The 21,521-nt window shown below is 37.3% G+C and overlaps 1 protein-coding gene across 2 annotated transcripts; it reads right to left on the reverse strand.

Annotated features, from left to right (window-relative positions):
* Positions 1-16,223: 16,223 nt before the first annotated feature.
* On the reverse strand, positions 16,224-21,031 carry desi1b (desumoylating isopeptidase 1b). 2 transcript variants are annotated; one of them, XM_066664528.1, is made up of 7 exons: positions 20,627-21,031; positions 20,167-20,188; positions 19,976-20,045; positions 19,667-19,776; positions 19,421-19,498; positions 18,895-18,981; positions 16,224-18,443 (listed from the first exon to the last, which is right to left on the reverse strand). In XM_066664528.1, the coding sequence occupies exons 1-7, from the start codon at positions 20,715-20,717 to the stop codon at positions 18,407-18,409; spliced, it is 495 nt and encodes a 164-aa protein (XP_066520625.1). In that variant the 5' UTR covers positions 20,718-21,031; the 3' UTR covers positions 16,224-18,406. The 2 variants fall into 2 exon arrangements, with proteins under 2 accessions (XP_066520625.1, XP_066520624.1); XM_066664527.1 differs by having other exon boundaries at positions 19,421-19,543.
* Between the last annotated feature and the right edge of the window lie 490 nt (positions 21,032-21,521).

Here is a 21,521-nt window from a genome sequence, read left to right on the forward strand (position 1 = left end):
TAAAAACAATGGAAAGACTAAAATAAAGCTTCAACTCAATCTCTTCATCTGGTCCAGGGTCACTGTGGGTCCAGAGTCATGAGACACACCCATAATATGATCCAGTCCATTGCAGGGTATCACACACTCTCACAAGCATTATTCATTCATAAACAGCCAATCCAGCTATCCACAGCTGTTTTGAGATTGTGGGAGGAAACTGGAGGAAACTAGAGGAAACCCATCCAGACACAGGGAGAACACACTACACACAGTCCTTACAGGCAATGAGCCAAGCTGAGGATTGAACACAGGACACAAGGAACACCAGCAACTTTCCCCATAGCTCCACAGTGCCACCCCTTGGGAATTGTTGTAGAGGCAAAATTTCTCATAACTCATGTTTAAAAGGTCTGAAGTTCCACCACTAGAGGCTGCTATTAGCACTCAGAGTGGTGCTATTCATCGGGGTGATGAAAGAACAGTGCTGTCTTCTCCCTCAACATTCACAACAATCACCTAATAACCAACCGCGGCCTGTGCACTGGGATGGCTGCTCATTGCCCCTAGTGCACTAGTTTGTGTGTGTGTGTATGTGTGTGTTCACAGCAATGGATATGTTTGCATGAATGCTGTCCAGTGTCAGTGACCAGGAATATTAAACAAGTGTTATTTTCCAATTTATCCAAAACACAAATGACTGGTAAGAATTGGGAAAATAGATAGTGAATTTATTCGTTAATTTAATTTTCCCCTACTCCTTGTAGGAAGTGATATCCTCGTGTCAGAGGGCTTTCAAAAGCAGAAAAAAGAGACTTTGTTTCTATTAAAGATTTATGAGAAACAAGGACTTTGCATTGTGAATGATGAGACAAATGTTTTGCTTAATCCAGCTAAGAACATGAATTAACAAGGTAAAGGAATGTCAATCTGGTTTTGAGATTGGTATTAAATCATTTTATACAGGGATCTTGATCTTGAAAGGCACATTTAGTAACGTTCTACTAGCAGTACTCTTATTTAACGTACGAGCATCAACTTTGACCTTATTTTGTTCAACTTCCTCCCCTCCCCCCAAGCCCCCTGTTCTGTGAAAAGTGCTAATGCATTGCAGCATTGACGCAATCAGTCATTCGTAACACATAACCTGGATTAAACCCGTTCCAAATGCCAGGTCTTGCTCTCAGTTTGTTGCTGTGTTTTAGTGCTGATGAATGTGAGTAAGTGTGGCCATCGCTGTTCTTGCCTGCACCCAAATGTGTCCTGGAAAGTGCCTTAAGTCACAGACTGGCTCGACTGACCCTGTTAGCCTCAGAGGAAAGTTAGGAAGCAATGAGAAGTTTGTAGAATAAAGAAAGAGAGAAAGTCTTCATCCCAAATAGCTATTAATGCATTTGCCATGTTGTAACATCAAACTTAAGGATATTCATTTTTGTTTGGAAGTCTCCTTTTGAAGTGATTCTCTAAAGAAATACATTTAATGTATTTACATGTCTTTATCTGATGATTTTTAAATCTAAAAACTCCCCTCTTGCAAAGTATTCATCCCTTTTTCTTTAACATCCCAAATTAGCACTAGTACACTATATGATCAAAATTTTTCTGACACCTGTTCAGCCAACATTTCTTCTGAAATCAGCAGTTTTAATAGGAATGCAATTCGTCTTTTAAAAAGGAAGATGGTAGAAAATTGCTCTGATATTTGATGGTATTCAGCCATGAGATCATTACTGGACTCTGGGTGATTTGTTCTGGATTCCAATGATATGGATGTGCTCGAACACTCCAGAGAATGCAGTTACACTGCTACACAGTCCAGTGTTGGGAGACTACTTTATACTCCTCAGCCAATGCTTGGCACTGAGCATGGTGACCTTAAGATGTGAGGCTGCACTTGAGCCTCAGGTTTCCTTCCTTGCTTTATTGTAGGGTTAAAATGAATTCCCAGTCTTGCCCTGTCTGTGTCAGAAATGGTTCACCTTAAAGTAGTCTACAGATAATGCGAGGAGTCTACACACTTTGGACAGTGTAAATTTCAAACTGATACCTCATTCAACAGATTGGCCTTTTTCATTTTGCATGATTTAATGTCTTGTATTTTGTTTTAGTTAAATGGTAAGCAAAGTAATTAATTCATTCAGGCATTGTCTGAAACTTTTTTTCCAGTTAAGGGTTGTGGTGGCTCCAGAGTCTACCTGGAATCATTGGGTGCAAGGCAGGAACATAGAAACAAGCAAACAAGCAAAGTAATGATAATTTAAAAAAGAATATCATCTTTGTGATGAAATGACAAGCTAAACAGGATAGATTCTTTTATTCTGCTCTGGAAGAGCTGTATAATCTACAGAATCTCTTCTCTTTCAGCATGTTGTCCTCTGTTTTTCACAATATGCATCATCGCAAATTTGTGCCTGGTATTTAATGATGGTAACTAATGTTTTGTTTCAGGATTTTTTAGTATAAATCAAGCTGGGAATTAGACTTTCAATCCAAAAGCTTTGCTCGTGGCTTTGACCGGGGAGGGAGGGGGGGGGGGTTGGACGGGGATTGAGGGGGCGGGGTGATGCGCCTCACTGAATTGGCTAACATTATTTTTGAGTCTTTTTTCCAGCTTTAATTTTCTTTTTTTCCACACACGATGAGTTTATTTGGCATTGGAGAGGATGATCCAGCTCCTGTTTATGCTTCTTTTTTTTTAGGACATCAAACAATCCAGTGCATCTGAAAGAAAAAAAGCTGGCTGCTGGACAAGAGTAGATTAGGATGGAAGGGCACGTGGGATAAAGAGTAGAGTAGAGGAAAATGAAGGGCAGCAAAAGCCACTAAAGTTTAATGAAAATATTACAAATGGCAAAAGAAGCATGCAGCCAAACAAAGAGAAGAGTGGACGTAAAGACTGTGTGCAGACTCAAAAATGGCTTAGATCTCTTATGAACAGACTGAGCATTAAGGGAAGGAAGTAAGGAAGAAAAGAATGAAAGAAGGAAGAGAAATAGTTTGTTTGAGTGAATACCCTCTGATAATCAGAAAAAAATCTGGTGAGCGGTGTGGGGCACAGACAGTGAAACCTGCCCAGTGCCTCAAAGAGCTGTCAAACCTGACCTTTACCAAGAGAAAAGGGATGCAAATAGCTGACCACTCACTGTGCGGACTTCATTATTGTTGTGAATGGCTTTGGGAGCCTATCGATCCACTGAGAAAACCTGTCACTCTCCACAGCATTTTATTACTTTTCCTAACAGCTTTCTTTTCTCACACTCAGTTTATTCCATATTCAAGAGAATGCCCATGAGAACCAAACATTTCCGCAATCAGAAACAGGCCTCACATAGGCTTCCTTTGGCTTAGACCTGAGAGAAGGTTTTTTCAAGGGTGCGTGGTATTAAAGAAAATTACAGTTTGTTTAAAAAAAGTATTAAAATGTCAATATATTTGGCTTCAAACTGTATGTTTCTACGAAAAAACATAAAAAGTCATATTAGTGAATATAACAAAGCTTGTATGAAATATATGTTTACATATATTTACATGAGCAGCCTGACAATTCGCAATAAGAACAAACAACTAAAGCTTGCAAAATACAGCTTACAATACAGTACATATTATTTTAAATTTGCAACAGGCATACTAAACACACGCATAACTTGTATGGAGCACTGGAACTTAACCCACTGGAACTTTCCAGGGAATCTAACCGCCATTCTTCCATTCCAGAGCCTGCTTCACTAACATTTTGGCCATGGCTGCCCACAACTGGTTAGACCACAGCTAATATTCGCCATAGATTTTGTTCCCCCCACTGACATCAAATAATAACTGTTTGAAACCACTGTCACTTCCTGATTATATTAGTGGATAATCTAATATGATAATCTAATCTAATATCCAATGAAATAGCTCACATAGCTGTAAACATATGGTGCTTTTTCACTGCATGTTACAGACTCTCTCAGCTTTTGGTATCTTGTTTGTTTTCCAAAACAATGCCACCCCACACACACACACACACAAAATATAGCTGCTGATGTTGCAAAACACTAAAGGCTACAGGCTTTAGAAACCACAGCAACTGCGGCAACAGCATTAAGCACTTTTTACTCATCATGCATTAGTTTGTTGATATTTATTTATTAAATAACACAGATAAGTTCAGAACGCAGATAAGTTCAGACATATTAGTGTAGTTTTTTTGTTTATTGTTGCACCATCCAGCTCTTGCTAGATTCTTTCATTGGCCACCAATCCATGGGGCATTTCAGACTCTTCTGAAACATTTATGAGCTGCTGTTCAGTGAGTTCTACTGTAGCTTAGAGATATTACAGATGCCAAATTTGTGCTGGATGTCTGCATTTTGTTGGGACTGACGAATCTCTCTGGTCAATCAGTGATCTGCCATGTTTACACATCATGGTTCAGTCCCTACATGGCTCAGCTGGAACAATGAGGGAGCAGGTACAAATAATTTGCCTAATGGAGTAGCAAAAAAAAAATCTGAGTAGTGCAGAGACAAATAGAATCGGTACCATGCAATGGAAAAGCACCCGTAGAGATGCCACTGAAACTAAAACATGGGTCATTTTTTTTTCAAGAATTAAAAGGAAAACTCAAGGCCCTGAGAAACAATAAGGCACAGCAGATACTAAGAAACAATAAAGAACAGCAAACAATAAGGAAAAGGCAATACATATTTTGATATATTGAATTTTGTATTCTTTAAATATTCCTGCACTACCACTGTTTCTGTTACGGACTTTATGTTCTTGACATATGTATTAGCTGTGGTATTTTTACCATCTTTGACCTGGTTAATGTCAGTTTTTGTGTTTATTCATTTTTGAGCAGTACAGCCTAAATCCTTGCCGCTACCTCTTCTTCTTCCCCAAACCCCCTCCATCTAAAAATACTAAATCTGTGAGCTCCACCCCCACCCCCTGTTGTTTTGATGTCTTGGGAATAATCAGAATAACAAGCATGGAGTATGTAGCACAGCTCACTATAGGACTTCAAATGGGAGCTGTCTTCTGAAGCATGTTGGCGACGGCTGTGAAAAATCTGGGGGAAAGACTGTGTAAGTTGACTCACTTCAGCTAGAGACAACATGGCTTACAACTTCACCTGCAGACATACAGAGAGAGAGAGAGAGAGAGAGAGAGAGAGAGAAAAGCCCCACTGCTCCCACTATCAACACTTTAGAAGGACAACAAAGAGTTGCTATTTTGAAAAAGTTTATATGCATGAGAGGCTGTTGATTTGTGATGCATATTTAAAGAGCCTTCTGCACTTTGGTTAAGCTGGGGAGAGTTTAGAGAGCTTCCAATTAGCAGCAGAGAAGAAGTTTGCTAGTGTGGACTGAAGGGGAGAACTGAAGTCTGGAGCTGAAGGAACTGACAGTAGAAGTGGGCATTCTGCACAGAGAAGGGCTTAGGAGCAGAGAGAGATTACAGTTTGAATCCATATCTGGGAGAAGAACAGAAAGGCCAGTGAGAGAGGATTCGAAAATGAACTCTTTGCAGCACATTGAGTCACCGCTAACAGTTTCTGGCCTGGTTTCTCCCTCTGCGACAGCCCAGACATACATAATATGTCCTAAAATTTGTAGACAACAAATATGATTATACAATTAAGCTACTTTAAGCTGCTTAAATATGCAAATACTGCTTGACATGAGTTTTACATCAGTAGCACACAGGGGGCTGATTAACATGTAAACTGTATGTCTGAAGGTTTGTAGACAACCCTTATTATTTGTGAATTCATCTAATTTAAAATTCATCCATTGCTGACACAGGCATTCAACAGAGTGTTTAGAGAACGAAATAGGATGCTCTGGAACAGCAACACATGACATTAAAGTCACCAGGCCAGTGTCATATATAAGGTACCGATGCTGGTCATAAAATTAGAATATCATGAAAAAGTTGATTTATTTCAGCGAAATTGGTATATTATACTCATTCATTACACACAGACTGATATATTTCAAGTGTTTATTTCTTGTAATTTTTCGCAGAAAATTAGAATAATGTGAAAAGGTTCAATATTGAAGACACCTGGTGCCACACTCTAATCAGCTAACTCAAAACACCTGCAAAGGCCTTTAAATGGTCTCTCAGTCTAGTTCTGTAGGCTACACAATCATGGGGAAGACTGCTGACTTGACAGTTGTCCAAAAGACAACCATTGACACCTTACACATGCAGAGCAAGACATAAAAGATCATTGCTAAAGAGGCTGGCTGTTCACAGAGCTGTGTCTAAGCACATTAATAGAAAGACGAAGGGATGGAAAAGATGTGGTAGAAAAAGTGTACAAGCAATAGGGATAACCGCACCCGGGAGAGGACTGAAACAAAACCCATTTAAAAATGTGGGGGAGATTTACAAAGACTGGACTGCAGCTGGAGTCAGTGCTTCAAGAACCACCACGCACAGACGTATGTAAGACATGGGTTTCAGCTGTTGCATTCCTTGTGTCAAGCCACTCTTGAACAAGAGACAGCATCAGAAGCGTCTCGCTTACAAAAAGGACTGAACTGCTGCTGTGTGGTCCAAAGTTATGTTCTCTGATGAAAATACATTTCCTTTGGTCCCAGAGTCTGGAGGAAGAGAGGAGAGGCACAGAATCCATGTTGCTTGAGGTCCAGTGTAAAATTTCCACAATCAGTGATGGTTTGGGGCACCATGCCATCTGCTGGTGTTGGTCCACTGTGTTTTCTGAGGTCTAAGGTCAACGCAGCTGTCTACCAGGAAGTTTTAGAGCACTTCATGCTTCTTGCTGCTGACCGATTTTATGGAGATGCAGATTTCATTTTCCAACAGGACTTGACACCTGCACACGGTGCCAAAACTACCAGTACCTGGTTTAAAGAACATGGTAAGGACCCTGTTCTTAATTGTCCTGCAAACTCGCCTGACCTTAACCCATTAGAAAATCTATGGGGTGTTGCGAAGAGGAAGATGCAATACGCCAGACCCAACAATGCATAAGAGCTGAAGGCCACTATCAGAGCAACCTGGGCTCTCATAACACCTGAGCAGTGCTACAGACTGATCGTCCCAACTAAGTATTGAGTGCTGTACGTGCTCATACTTTTCATGTTCATACTTTTCAGTTGGCCAGCATTTCTAAAAATCCTTTTTTTGTATTGGTCTTAAGTAATATTCTAATTTTCTGAGATACTGAATTTGGGGTTTTCATTAGTTGTCAGTTATAATCATCAAATTAAAAGAAATGAACACTTGAAATATATCAGTCTGTGTGTAATGAATGAGTATAATATATAAATTTCCCTTTTTGAATGGAATTACTGAAATAAATCAACATTTTAATGATATTCTAATTCTATGACCAGCACCTGTATTGTGGCTGTCCGAAGAAAAATCTCTTTCCAAAACAGCAAGAGTTTAGTTTTGGAACATTTCTATCGGTCCATTTATCATGAAATGTTCAGAGAATGTGTTCAAATGATGTAGTAAAATAAAAATCGACTTTTTAATCAGATTTTAAATGAAATAAAAAGTTTTTACATACGTGTCCAATTAAAAGCCCTGCCAAAAATTGTCTAAATATAAAGGATGGCTGTAAATGAATGGATTTTAGATCGTTATATCGCCTCGCTGTTGTTCTCTTCTATTAAATGTAATTCCAAGATTTAAAAAATGTAACATAAAGATCACAAGTCCCTTTCATTTCACATTGTGTTTTCCCTTTCCAACTGTGTTTGTTTATCATGTGTTTCTTTTTATATATTTATTTATTTATTTTTAAATCCTGGCCCATACCAGCCTCTCTAAAATGTCACCCCCTCAGTTCTGGGCCCTGACAACTTCAACATATATCTGAATATATTCAATAAACCTACAACATCTCTGTATGATGTACATTAACAAACATTTCCAATAACTCACTTAGAGCACCCAGTGTATATTCTCTTTTTCTAAAACATGCTGTTGTGCTTGTATTTAAGGTTGAGGTGGATTGCTGAATAGTACACTGACCAGTGATTCTTTTTCTTTTTTTTTTCCTTGTTATTATTTCATGTTAAATATGAAATATGCCAGTGATTTTCAACCTAATTTCTGTAACTTATGTAATCTGATGTAACTTTTACAGCCACAGGCAATAACTTTGATGTTTCTACAAAAAAAGGAACAATAATTCCAACACTTCTGACTGCTTCCAACTATAATTGTAATGGCTAACTTCATTAAACCTAGGCAAAATTAGGCATTAGTGGACATAGAGGGAAGCTAGTCTTATCTGCCTAACAGGGAAATGGCCTGAGGATTTGTTGAAACAGAGCTTGCCCATAGATGACTTTGGAGTGCCACTTGATTGAAACATCACAGAGCCCAAAAAATTACAGAGCTGGGCTAAGTGTATATGTGTAAGAAGCTTGGTGTATCACTTTAAAGAACAGCAACAGTGGACTCAGGCAAGTAAGGGAAAGGTATTTTGTCCCTGGAATCCCAAATACACTCACATGGTGCCTTGGTCTCTGGTGTATTTGTGTATGGAAGACAAATGCAGAGGAGCCAAGTAAAAAGTAAAAAAGACATTATGTTCTCACTGGTGATGTTCTTCTCACTGAGTGCTGTGTGTAGTTGCCCACCACTCCAGATGTGCGTTATTGTGTATGTTCGTTTATGTGTGTGTTTGCATTCACTGACATTTATGAGTCTGAAAAGAGTGCCTTACAAAAGTATAACACCCCCCTTGGCATTTTTCGTGTTTTGCTACATCACAAAATGGAATTAAATTGGATTATTTGAGGGTTTGCTTCATTTCTTTTACAGAACATGTCTAGAACTTTGAACATTTTATTTTCTTTTTATTGTGAAGAAACTTTATTCACTTAAAAAATAATTATTTTATATATTTTTGAGAATATTTAATTCTTTTTAGTAGTATGTCACACGCTACAGCCAATAAGGTGATTGACTACGTTGATAAGCGCGGGTAATTCTGCTGATCTGGACCCAGTTCTTTTTGGATCGAGCAGCCGTTGTGAGCAGAAGAGAAGAAAGAGAGAAAGATAGATAAAAAGCTGGATTTATGTAGTAAAAAAATGCAGTGTTAGCAAGTAAAACCTCTTTAAATTAAAACACCGAGCTGGTGGATTTGGGAAGCCCTCCGTGGCAAAGAGGAGCGTTATTAGCTGGATACACTGAGTTTTGCATCGGTGAGTTAATTTAATAATTACGGCGCTAGCCGACTATGCTACGCTAACCATGTATTTTCATTGGGATTATGGTGATGCCTGTGCTTAAACGTGTAAATATAACTCTTTAACTCTTTTATTTATAACTCATGTGAATGAGACAAAGCTTAAGAGTTGGATTTGTAGAGGCTGGGAGTGTGTAGTTTTGTGTTTATTGGGGATATTTCAGCCTGTGGAAACACAGGCTGGCCCTTGTGAGCCCACGATAAGCGCGCCACAAATTCGCGCGCAACACAGACGCGCGTTGCGAGAATTTAACCCCTTGTGTGCCAAGCAGTGCATTTATCTTTATTTTCTCTGTACATTAATCCCAAATATTGTAAATACGTTGAAGATAAAAATGTTTCTTTGGACCGTTCTCAAAGTATTTAAAATTTACCAACTCATGAGAAAATAACATAAAGGTCCAAAATACACCCTCCCTTTTCGGGGGAGGCGTGTCCGTTACGAGAGAGTCGCAGACACCAGTCGAGTGAAGTTCAAAGCAAATCAAAGTATTTATTTACCAAAATACTGGATCCAGGAGAATTCACACATTGAGAAAAGTGTGATACCCCTCCCAAGTGAAAATTCTGACCTCCCATCATCTGACTCAAAAAGTTATACCCATGATGACGTATAGCTGTCAGGCGTTTGAGGCGTTTCTGGCTGATTAGCGTATATTAATATGCATGATTTCACGTGTTAGTACTCAGCTCTTCACGTGCAATATTCAGGTGCCTGTTGTGACCCTGAAGACATTCATTATCTGGTCAGGCTTACAATGGGCCTCTCTTCTCAGCATTTTTTTCCCCTAGAGACTAAAATTTAGGGAGTTAGAAATACACTTCAAGGCCACAAGAAGAAGCTACAGATCAGCGCCTCCATGCCCAACACTATGATGTCAGTGTGTTACAATCCTGGAGTGCACATCTGTTCAAGGTTAGACGTTAAGAATTAAAACTGTGTGTCAATATCAAGTTATCATGCCATATAGTAAAGTTAGCTTATAATATGTCTTTAAGAGTAATTATCATATGAGTTAGTAGTGCAGAATCAAGTAAAAATGTTTAACTACATGTGTAAGTAATTCATAATGTAAATACTGGCTAGTCATTCATATAAATGCATATAGGGTACAGGATTTCACACCATGAGTATGCTAATTTAACTAATCATCATTTAAAGATATTTGTCAACAAACACAAAGTAATAAAATTGTTTTCTACAACAACGTTCAATTAATTGGTAAAGAAGGTAAAGATGTTGTGAGTATGTGTAGTTTAATGTGAATTATTGTGTTTAGAGCTGATATGTGTTCATATAAAAACTTGATGTTGACGGAGTATTATGACCTATTATAGATCATGTTTTTGGATAGATTTCAAATTGGACCCCCCTTTTCTACATTTGATGGCGAACCTCCCTGGAAGCTGTCCACAAGCGCTGTGGACAACTCTGCTCTGTAAAACCCCCTTCTTTTCGTTGTTGCTGAACTTTCACTCCTCTCCAGAGCGGTAGAAGAGAAAAACGTACCTTTCCACAGACTAGACCTTTTGCACATACTCAGTTCCAACTGCCACCAGTGAAACAAACGGACATTAATTACTCATATACACACACAGAAAAAAAAGGGATATTTTGGATATTGGATATTGGTGTGTGTGTATATATATATATATATATATATATATATATATATATAGTGATAATAGTAATATAAGACATATTATTTATATTGAATATCCTGCCGTTTTGTTGTATTTTATTTTGTAATATTTTACTTACCTTTTTATTAAAAGGAGGCTTTCCCTAACCTCCAAATCTCAGAGCAGTGGTGCAGTGTCATCTCTTGTGTGGTGTCGTCCTTGGCTCTGTAGACGATCCTAGGTTTTTCTGATGGCCCACAGTATTATTTTATATTTGTTGTTAATTAACCCCAGATTCTTAGCATTTGGTGTTTAGCGCTGGTATTTAAATATTGGAAACTAGCTAAGTCATTACTATTTTCTAGTAATTCGCTACAAAATACAGCTTCAAGTTGCTTTGGATAAGTCTATGAGCTTGCCACATCTTGCCACTGGGATGTTTGCTCATTCCTCAATGTTAGATTATAGGAACCAGGTTTCCTCTGGTGAATAGCAATCTTCATGTTTGACTACAGATTCTCAATTGGATTAAGGTTTGAGCTTTGAATAGGCCATTCTAATGCCTATTCGAGTGTTGATTTAGCAGTATGCTTTGGGTCATTGTCCTGTTGGAAGGTGAACCTCCATCCCAGTATCAAATCACTGACAGACAAACAGATTTTGCTCAAGGAAATCCCTGTATTTAACATCAGCCATCTTCCCCCTAGACTTGGACCGGTTTTCTAGTCCCTGCTGCTGAAAAACATCCCCACCACATGATGCTGGTGATCTTGGTGTGATGAGATGTGTTGGTTTTGCACCAGACATAGCGTCTACCTTGGTGTCCAAAACTCTCAATTTTGGTCTCATCTGACCAGAGCACCTTCCTCCATACATTTGGGGATTCTCCCACATGCCTTTTGGCAAACTCAAAATGAGCCTTCCTATATGTGTCTGTAAGTAAAGACTTTTTCCTTGCCACCCTTCCATAAAGCCCAGCTGTATTGAATGTAAGGCTTATTTTGATTGTATGGACAGATACTCCAGTCTCTGCTTGGGAACTCTGTAGCTCCTTCAGGGTTACCTTTAGTCTCTGTTCTGCCTCTCTGATTAATGCCCTCCTTGCCCCGTCTGAGAGTTTTGGTGGGTGGCCCTCTCTTGGCAGGTGTGTTGTGGTACCATGTTCTTTCTATTTGGTGATAATGGATGTTCCGCGGTGTTCTGCGGGATCATCAGAGATTTGGACATTTTTTTTATGACCCAACCCTGACTAAAACATCTCAACAAACTTGACCCTGACATGTATGGGTCTTCATAGTGTTGTTTGGTTAGTGGTGCCTGTTGCTAAATGGTGCTGCAGCCTCTGGGGCCTTTCGGAAAAGGTGTGTATATACTGACAGATCATGTGACACGTAGACTGCACACAGATGGACTTCATTTCACTAAACGTGACTTTTGAAGGTAATTGGTTGCACCAGAACATTTAGGGACTTTGTAGCAAAGGGGTTATAGATCAGGCTTTTGTTTCAATTTTTAAAACATTTCACTATGAAAACAAATATATAAATAGGTGCATTTGTACATTAAGTTATGGCTCTTGTGTTCATGCAAACCCAAAAAACTAAAATAAAACAACCCAGTGAGAAAACATGGGATAAAACAAGCTGTTGTGATATTGTGCTGCGTCAAGTGCACCTAATCTGGAATTGTCCCACCTCCTCATTTGAGTCTCTGATGTGAACATGCAAAGATGTGTTAACAGATCAAAATAAACACAAGAGCAGGGAAATAACAGTATTCTGTAAACCTGCCAAAAACTGGAATGGAAAAGAAATATAACCAAGCTAAAATGGCTACACTTCAAAGCACTTCTGAACTGAGCTGTGGCTCATTTTCATTCAAAGCAACAGGTCCTGAAACCAGTCATTCTGAACTGGGCAGTTTTGACAAGGGGAACATGGTGCTGTGGTGTATGATCCTTGTAGCATTTTGTCAAAAGCATGTCATTAACATTTAATACCCCTGAGAAAGGTGTTATCGGATATTGAATTACTGTTACACTGAGACCATGATAAATACCCAGCATGCAGCAAAGCTCCAGTAAGCATGGCTGATCACAGTGCTATTCATATATTACCCTCCTACTGGACAGTACTTCAAAGAGAAGGTATAGTTAAAAAGCATGCCAAACAGTGGAACATTGATGCAGTGGAAAACCTGATGTCCTGCTATGAATGTACTGATTGGGAGGTGCTGATGTTTGGGAACACCCCTGTATGGATCTGAATGTGTTCAAACACAAGAGTATTAGAAAAGTCACCAGTCCATTTATCCAAAAGGGTTACTCATTACTACAGGCACTTTATAGCCCTCAAGCTGACTCATGGCATTGACATTGGTGAGCACATATGTAGCTACTCCATTCACTCCCATTTTATTGGTCACTGTTGTTCCATGTTGGTTGTACAAGCTGTGTGTGAAGAACTGAACAGCTGTGATAGCAGTGGTAACTGAATTCACACATTAAAAGAGGTATCATTTTAAATTTACAGCATCTGCCTTCAGAAACGTCATCACCCTCACCCTCTCTGTGCCTGACCTAGGGGAAATATACGCATATCCCTTCTGATTCATCATCAGGTGATGAGTACATCATTTGGGCCTGTGGTCTGAAAGACAGAAATTCACTGCCGGGCAGCAGTTGGACCAACACATCAAAGGTGAGAAGAGTGTTCATGCAAATTTCTGCTGGTAAAAATGAGCTGGCTGTAGCCTTTGCTCATTGGAGGGGAAGAGAGAATTACATTTAAATTGGAATCATGGCCTTGACACTGACTCAAGTATGTGCACATTAAGCTTGAAGACATAATAAAAGATGTTGCTGGTGCAGCGAAATCAACTGTTCAAGGTGGTGTTCTAAGATGAAGATGGAGGGCAAAGCTCACTGATAATCACTAAACAAAATCCCAAAGACCCATAAGCTCTGTGCTAAGCTTCTAAGTCTGCTCTCGATTCCTTCACTTTCCTACACCACTGCTTGATTCTTGAAAATATACATATATGCAAAATTCATAGCATTTATGTCACATAGTAAAACAATATAATTTATGTCCAAAACGTTTTACACATACACTTGCTCAATTTTTCTTCTGAAATCAAGGGTACCATTAGAGGGTATGACCCCTCTTTCCTGCATTAATAGCTTCTACACTTCTGTGAACTAGATGTTGTAACATAGATGTGAGGTTTTTATTGCATTCAGCCACATAAACATTAGTGAGGTCAGATATGGTCTTAAGGTTCTGTTAAATTGCACAGTGCCCACTGTGGTTCATGAGGCCCACTGTTCTGAGGAAGAAACTGTGTGATTGTCTGGTTGTGCTAAATTTTAAGCCTCTTCAAGAGGGATGAGGCTTGAAGAGAACATGTCCAGCATAAGAGAGGTCAGCTCATCCAGCACACTTCATGACTCCTATTTATACATTTCTAAAACACATTTGGCATTGTGTCCTAATGCTCATGTGCATCTGATTCAGATCACCACATTCTATTGTGTTATTTCAAAAAATGGATGTGACGTTTGGCTGTTTAAAAAAAAATAAGCCAGGTAATGTTAGCTACAGCCTAAACACAGTCAAAGACTGACAGAACTTTTCTTTGATCAACTAAAGGAAGCTCATTTAGAGGAAGATGATAAATAGGAAACAACATTTAAACAAAGAGAATCTGGTTTTGGTGTCATTTTGACGATCTATATTCTGTTGAATCTCAAATGGCTGCCTCTTCCCAGTGTTACAGCACTATATATGCCATGAAACTGGCTTCTGCACATTATTTCATGATGATAGCAGAAGCTCTGTCCTATCACCAAGACTGCCATTACACAGAAACCTATCAGTTTAATTCATAGTCTTGGTGACTGGACAGAGCATACAGAAGTATATTTACCCGTGTCCAGTGGAAGTGGCCACCATTGTGCTCTCTCATAGTATCTGGAGGGCACCACTGGGAGCTGAGACAAGGGCAGTAAGCTGAAGGTACCCTATGGAGATCAAATATGTTAAACAAACAAAGCTAGCTATTAAACAGTGTATTTACTTTTAAGATAAAACTGGACATTGGCAATACCTCAGTATCTACAGTGTTAAGTACACGGTCCTACTTTATATGAAGTGTCTCTAATAACTGTAGTTACATATGAACAACATATGCAACAGCAATGTAACTACTGATGAATTAGCACATGTTACAGATGGATTACAGTAATAAAGCTTTTGTAATTACACAAGTGGGTCTTCATAGACTTAACAGCATATTCTCTCTTGTGTAATTACACACATGTAATAGCATATGTGTAATTACATTAGTAATCAGACTGGAACAAGGTTTTTTGTTCCTGAAGCCTTTTCTGCCAGGTATGTATGAACTTAGACATTAAACTGGATTTGCCATGGTTTCTAACTTTTAGATAGTATTTATGTTATTGCTGAGACGTGAACACCAACAAGTATTCAAAGTCTGCCACATGCTGTTTGGACAGGATGTAAAATAAATCTGAATTGAACTACACTGAAAACAACTGTAAAATAACAGCACCAAACTATGGCAGACAGTTAAGAGTTTATGTTGAGGGTTCAGTCAGTAAACCTGTAAATATATAAATGTACTCATTCTCTCTGATCTTAACAGAGAGTGAAAGGATATTCCTGCCAGCTTAGTTTTACACAGCTTCTTAATTCAATTCCCTTCACATGGCCAGGGGTCACAGTGCTCCTCCTCACTGAGCAATTTCTTCATCTGTCTTCTCTTTACTATGAGAATGGGCACAAATTTGGTACTCCCATCCCCTCTGCTCTATACAGAAGACAATTGAATTCAGATGAGTATCATCTTACACAATTCAAACATGAGAGAAACTATACCCTGAAAGACATACTTGCATAACTGGTCAGCTGCTGAAAAAGTGACCGTGTCTTCAACTAACAAATAAACATAGTATGTTTTTTTTTTAACTTGACATAAATAATTTCTGTGTGAAATCTTATGTTTCACTGAAAATAATTGCCAGTTTGTTGGTTCAACCATATGGGGCAAGGAATGTTTGTTTGTTGGGTTATGCTGGTATATAAGCTCTGACAAATAAAGCGACCACGCCTTCTGCCATATTTGTCAGGTGTACAATTGATAATTAATTTATAATGGCATTTTTAACAGCCTAACTTTCAAAATATGAAATTTTATGATCCTAGTCTATGACTTCCTTACACCAAATTAATTGGTTACAAAATTAAATTAAAGACAGGTGTTTGTATAAAAGCCTATTTCTGCCAGGCAAGAAAAAAAATTTCCTTTTGTTAAATGTCACAATAATAACATGATAAAAGAAATGTATACAAACAATTTAAATATTGTTTCCTTTTTAATTCAGAACAGTTTTTACATTTATTTTAAGAACAACCAATCCCATGGTAATTACTGTATTAATGTTACTCACCAGTTGTTTTTTTCTGATGGGGTTTTTGTGTTTGTGAAATGAGAACACACTCTTATAGAATGAGAAGATGCCCCATGACCATTCAAACTCTTAAGTACAGTTTGCAGCTGGACTATATTGCATTTACCGGTGTGGCTCACTGAATTACAAAAATGCAGTACTTTTTATCTGAATACAGCCACTTGAATGCTTCCTTACACATGTATAATATGTACAGAATTAACATTCATGGTCGTAAATTCTAAACTTAGCAGCTTGAGAAGCTTTGGGAAAGGAAATATTCAACAGTGTTTTTCAATAAGCATTTATACAGGTAAATAACATATATTAATTAAATTATAGCATATTCACTTATAAGAGAAATACTTTAGAAAACATAAACCAGTACATATAAAGGTGGAATTAAAATAATGTTATACAAAAGCTGGAAGTAAAATTGAATATATTTTGTTAGTTCAAAATTCACATCCAACAACTGTGCGATTTCTGCCACTTAGTGGCCAGTTCCGTCATTACACCATCACGTCACAAATCAAATACACCCTCAGAGCTTCTTATAAGCTAATATATTCACCTTTATATATATATATATATATATATATTTTTTTTTTTTTTTTTCAAGTATGATCATTAAATACAAAACAATAGTTCAGAAAATTTAAAGGATACAGTGTATTTTAGCTAAAAAATACAAGTTTCCGTTAATCACTAAAGATGGAAATACCCTTAGAAACAATTTTGCAGAGGCACAGTGGTAAGAACGTGAAAATTCTGCAGAGTAAATTATTACTACCAAAACATGAACAAGGAAAATATTAATGCGTTTAATTAATAAAATATATCTGTCATTGTCCAAAAATATAGGATTCGCTGTTTTAAAAGCTATACATTTTAAATCATTCTAATATGCTGCAATGTTAATAGCAATTTATTGCCATGGTGTGTTTTGTTGGATTTCTAAGCATCTTCTACATAAATTGCTTTCCTGCACATTTCAATGCATTTATATTTTTACTCTGAAGTGTTTAACATACAGAAAAAATAAAACATAAAATGTGGCCAGTAAACAAGTTACCAGACAATTTTGCAAATTTATTTTTTGTAATATGATAAACTAAGTAAATAAACATAAATCAAATCACTTCACAAAAAATGGTTACCTGCAGATGATAAATTACACAGTAAAAATCTAAATAGTTACCAAAACACACTAAAAACAAACCTCTATTAGAATACTTTTTGGAATCATATAATTTAAACCTGCAGTGGAGCTTGAAAGTTTGTGAACACTTTAGATTATTGTTTAAAGAAATACATGCACAAATATGACAGAAAATATCAGATTTTTATACTAAAACATCAAGGTTTTAAAATGGGTAAAGGGAAGCTCATTTAAAATGAGGAAAAAAATTTTGTTTATTTATACATATAATCCAATTTTACTGAGAGCAGTGTGTGATCTTATAGACAATTGAACTGCTTGATTTAGAGTGATCCTCATTGGTCAAGCACTCCTGTGGAGGGTAACAATGGTCTTGAATTTCCTCCTTTTGTACACTTTTGGAAACTCTTCAGAGGCAATTTTGTAACCTTTTCTAAACTAAGCACCAACATTTCTTAAATAATGTATATATTATTATATCTTCAAATCATATATTTTTTTTTTTTTTTTTTTTTTTTTTAAACGTATTATTCAAATCATGACACTTCCACAATTTTGTTTTGAAGATCAGATCCGTAATCTTAATGGATCATATTCCTCAGTAAATAAATAGTCTCATACATTTAACTGGTTTTCTACTAATATTCTACTATGTCCACAAATTCACAAGCACCACTGGACAGGGAAAATTAAAATACAACAAAAAATTATTCCATTTTTTTTTGCATTACTGTCATTTTTTTCTGAGACTGCTGTTAAAGTTATTGCTATTTATGTATTCAATACCCTGATTAAATATTTTGTTAACATGGGTGTTTATTTTTGTTCTGTATTTTGACTTCAGCAGTTTTTTCCCCCAGATCCTCCACCTGACTATCAGAGGAATATCTACCTAGAATTTGAACACCAAATAAGCTTACAGAGGCATAAGCATTTCCAAGTTTTACATTTCCAACACAGGCATCATATGGCAATGAAGACTAGGGGAGGAAGCACACATGGAGAGAGAAGTTCACTTACTACATAACATATTTTGTACCAACTATAAAAACAAATCCCAAAATAAAATACATTCCCATGTTATTATTTTTAATATTTGGTTTAGGTATAAATATAGTAGCAATGTACCATATTTCAGAAACAAATCTTGAACACTTCTAAACACTTTAAAAGTAAGTCTTACATTAATAATAGTTTCTCTGTATAAGTGCTTTTAAATGTAATATATTTCAACTACCTTTATATATAATATCTACCTTTACAAATAATAACTAGAAACAAAATACAATGAAGTAACAGTAGCATAGTGAGGTCAGATGAGTGGGAGGGCACAAAGATTTACTGTTTCATTATGGCGTTACAATATGCTCATGTTCGATAAATTGAGTATTATTAAATTACAGAGGTATTCTACTGCACAGCAAAGTCTACCTCTGTCCATAGTAGCCATTCATATTGTTTCCAGGTGGAGTGATAGTGATGGAGTCAATAAGAGGACGTAGAGCTTGTCCAAAAGGCCTGTGGAAACAAGATCATTGTACAAACCTGAACATGTTTCAGACTTCTTCCTGTGTTAAACTCTAGTCGAATCACTGGCCACTTTATTAGCTATAATACCAGATATCAGACATTCTGTAGTTCTCCTCTCAAATAATACCTGCTCAGTGGTGGTCCTCTAGGGTTCTTGACTACCAACAAACTGTGTGTTTGGAGGGATGTAACAAAATGCAGAGAGATAATGCATGGAAAAATAAAGTACTACTATATGGTATGAAGCTCTATTAAAAATGCCAATGAATGAAGTTATATGAATAAATGAATGTTAGCAAATACCCAGTAAGATGGCAACTGAGTGTAGCAGCAATTCTACCAGCATGTAAATGATGAAAAATGAATCTGAACGTTTTCAGATTATTTTAAGGCTACATTTGAGATAAATTCAGTGTAAGAGACTTACGTGGAAAGCACCTCAGTTGGTAGGTCAGTGATGTAGGATGGAATCATTCTTCCTGTTAAAAACTGGGCAACTTCATTGCTGAAGGTGTTGCAGTTGTGTTCAAAAAGTTTGTATTTATCCGCTCTTTGGAGAGAGGTGAAGAAAATAAAGCTGCCATCACATACACATTATAATCTTAAAAAATGTAATAATGGAATATACTTAAATCTGCTTCTGAAAATATCTGCAAAAGGAGGATGAATTAACCTGTATGTGGACTCCCCAAGAGACGAAAGGTACTCTGTAAAAATATCCACATTCACTTCTGTGTTTCCTAAATCCACAATGGCATTGGGTTCTCCCAGTAATGTCCCACCCTGAAGCAATGAGAAACACATAAACAAAGAAATGACTCAGCTTTCTGAATGCACTGCTCCATTACTTTCACTATCTCGGTTCTACATTTTTTGCATCATTTTGCTTCATTTTCTTACATACATTTCATACAAGATTGCTGATTGGAAAAAATAATTGTGTGGTAAACAATAAAAATATAGAACTCATAACAAGTCTTACTGGTGGGCAGCTCGCTATCCCCTGTCCCCCAAAGAAGAACTCGGCTCCATGCACCACTATCGAGGTGTGCCTGGAATTAAACAGGCCTTTCACTCATATATTTCAATGTCACCTTTTAATTTTGTAATGACTGATGTTAAGATGATACAGGCCTAAATAAGTGCAGACATTGGTTAATTCAAAATACTTACCATATTCCCTCCAGCTGTTTTCCTGTCAGTCAGCAAGGAAGTATAGATATAATTTAAAAATTATTTACATTTTATTCTTCTCATGACATACAAGTCTAATGCTGACAAAGTTAAAAAAAAAAGTGTTTTAAAAAGTGATAGAAATGAATGAAGAATTATGCAAAAACTTATTTATAAACAACATTTCAGTGTAGTTGGTGCTAGCTAGTACTCAGGCTAAGTCTCAAATGTCCCCTTTACTCTCTACACAGTACACTGCATAGATCTTGAAATTATGACTTTACACCCGTGGCCTAAAGTGTTAGAGAAGAAATCGCGCAGTTTTACTGAAAAATCTGGCTTTACTTTATACATATTATGTATTAGAAGCCGTTAGATCATTAGTTACACCACGCACTACATAGGGAGCTGGGAGCCATTTGGAACATAGCCTAAATTTTGTGGAAGGTAAGTTACTCACCTAACATCATGGGACTGAGCTGCCGGGCGAGTCCTTTGGACATATCATAAATATACAGCTTCACGTTGAACGTAGACGAAGCACCGTCCATCGCCGACGACGTATTTAACAGGAAATTAATATAGAAACCTACGTTAGCTACTTCCAGGAATGACTAGCCGCTAACAAACTGTTGATGATTAAAGCGTTAAGGTCTGCGCCGGTTAAAAGTGCTATATTTTAAAGATAAACCGCTGTACGTTCGTTTAAAAGTAGAAAATACAGAGGTTTCTCTACAGCTGACAGAAATAATCGAGTCACAGAGGCTACAATGATTGTAGCTGCTGTGTCACAGTGACTCCGGAGATTAAAAACTGAGACAAAACAGGACAGAGCGAGCAAACACTGAACAGAGTCTTAAACAGGAAAAACTGAAGTGTCATTCAAGAGCGAGTCGACACACTGAATCGGTTCTTTGGGAACCGGCTCGTGCTGATATATTCTATCAATTAACATGAGTCAAGACTAAACAGTATTGAACATAATTCATTAAACATAAAAACTGACTAACGACAGCTATTCTGAAAAGCTTACACAAATACTTGAGATGATGGGAGCATGATTTTATTTAGATATTAGAAATGTATCAACAATTCGCAACATTTTTAGTCTGAACTGAAATTTCAATTAAATGTCATTAGTTGTAGGATGCCTATTAGGTGCAAGACCAAGCAAATAAATTGATAATTTCACATAGCTGAACATCACAGAGTCTCTTTGGGACATTAAGGCTCAATTCCCTCATTTTCTTCTAGAAATGATTTCTATCAGTTTTGTCTGACTTTAAATGTATTTAGCCTAAAGCCAAACAATGCCCTAAGACTTGCAGTTTTCCTCAGTCCACATTTGGTGATGT

The sequence above is a fragment of the Hoplias malabaricus genome, chromosome 3, assembly GCF_029633855.1.
Source record: "Hoplias malabaricus isolate fHopMal1 chromosome 3, fHopMal1.hap1, whole genome shotgun sequence".
In the NCBI taxonomy this organism is placed as follows: domain Eukaryota; kingdom Metazoa; phylum Chordata; class Actinopteri; order Characiformes; family Erythrinidae; genus Hoplias; species Hoplias malabaricus.

Excerpts from the sequence above, each read along its gene's own strand:
- desi1b (XM_066664527.1), bottom strand. The coding sequence starts at position 20,717 with ATGGACGGTGCTTCGTCTACGTTCAACGTGAAGCTGTATATTTATGAT. Across the intron at positions 20,189-20,626 it reads GCTCAGTCCCATGATGTTAG|GAAAACAGCTGGAGGGAATA; the intron begins GTGAGTAACTTA and ends GCTGACTGACAG. Across the intron at positions 18,982-19,420 it reads CCAACTGAGGTGCTTTCCAC|GCCTTTTGGACAAGCTCTAC; the intron begins GTAAGTCTCTTA and ends TTGTTTCCACAG.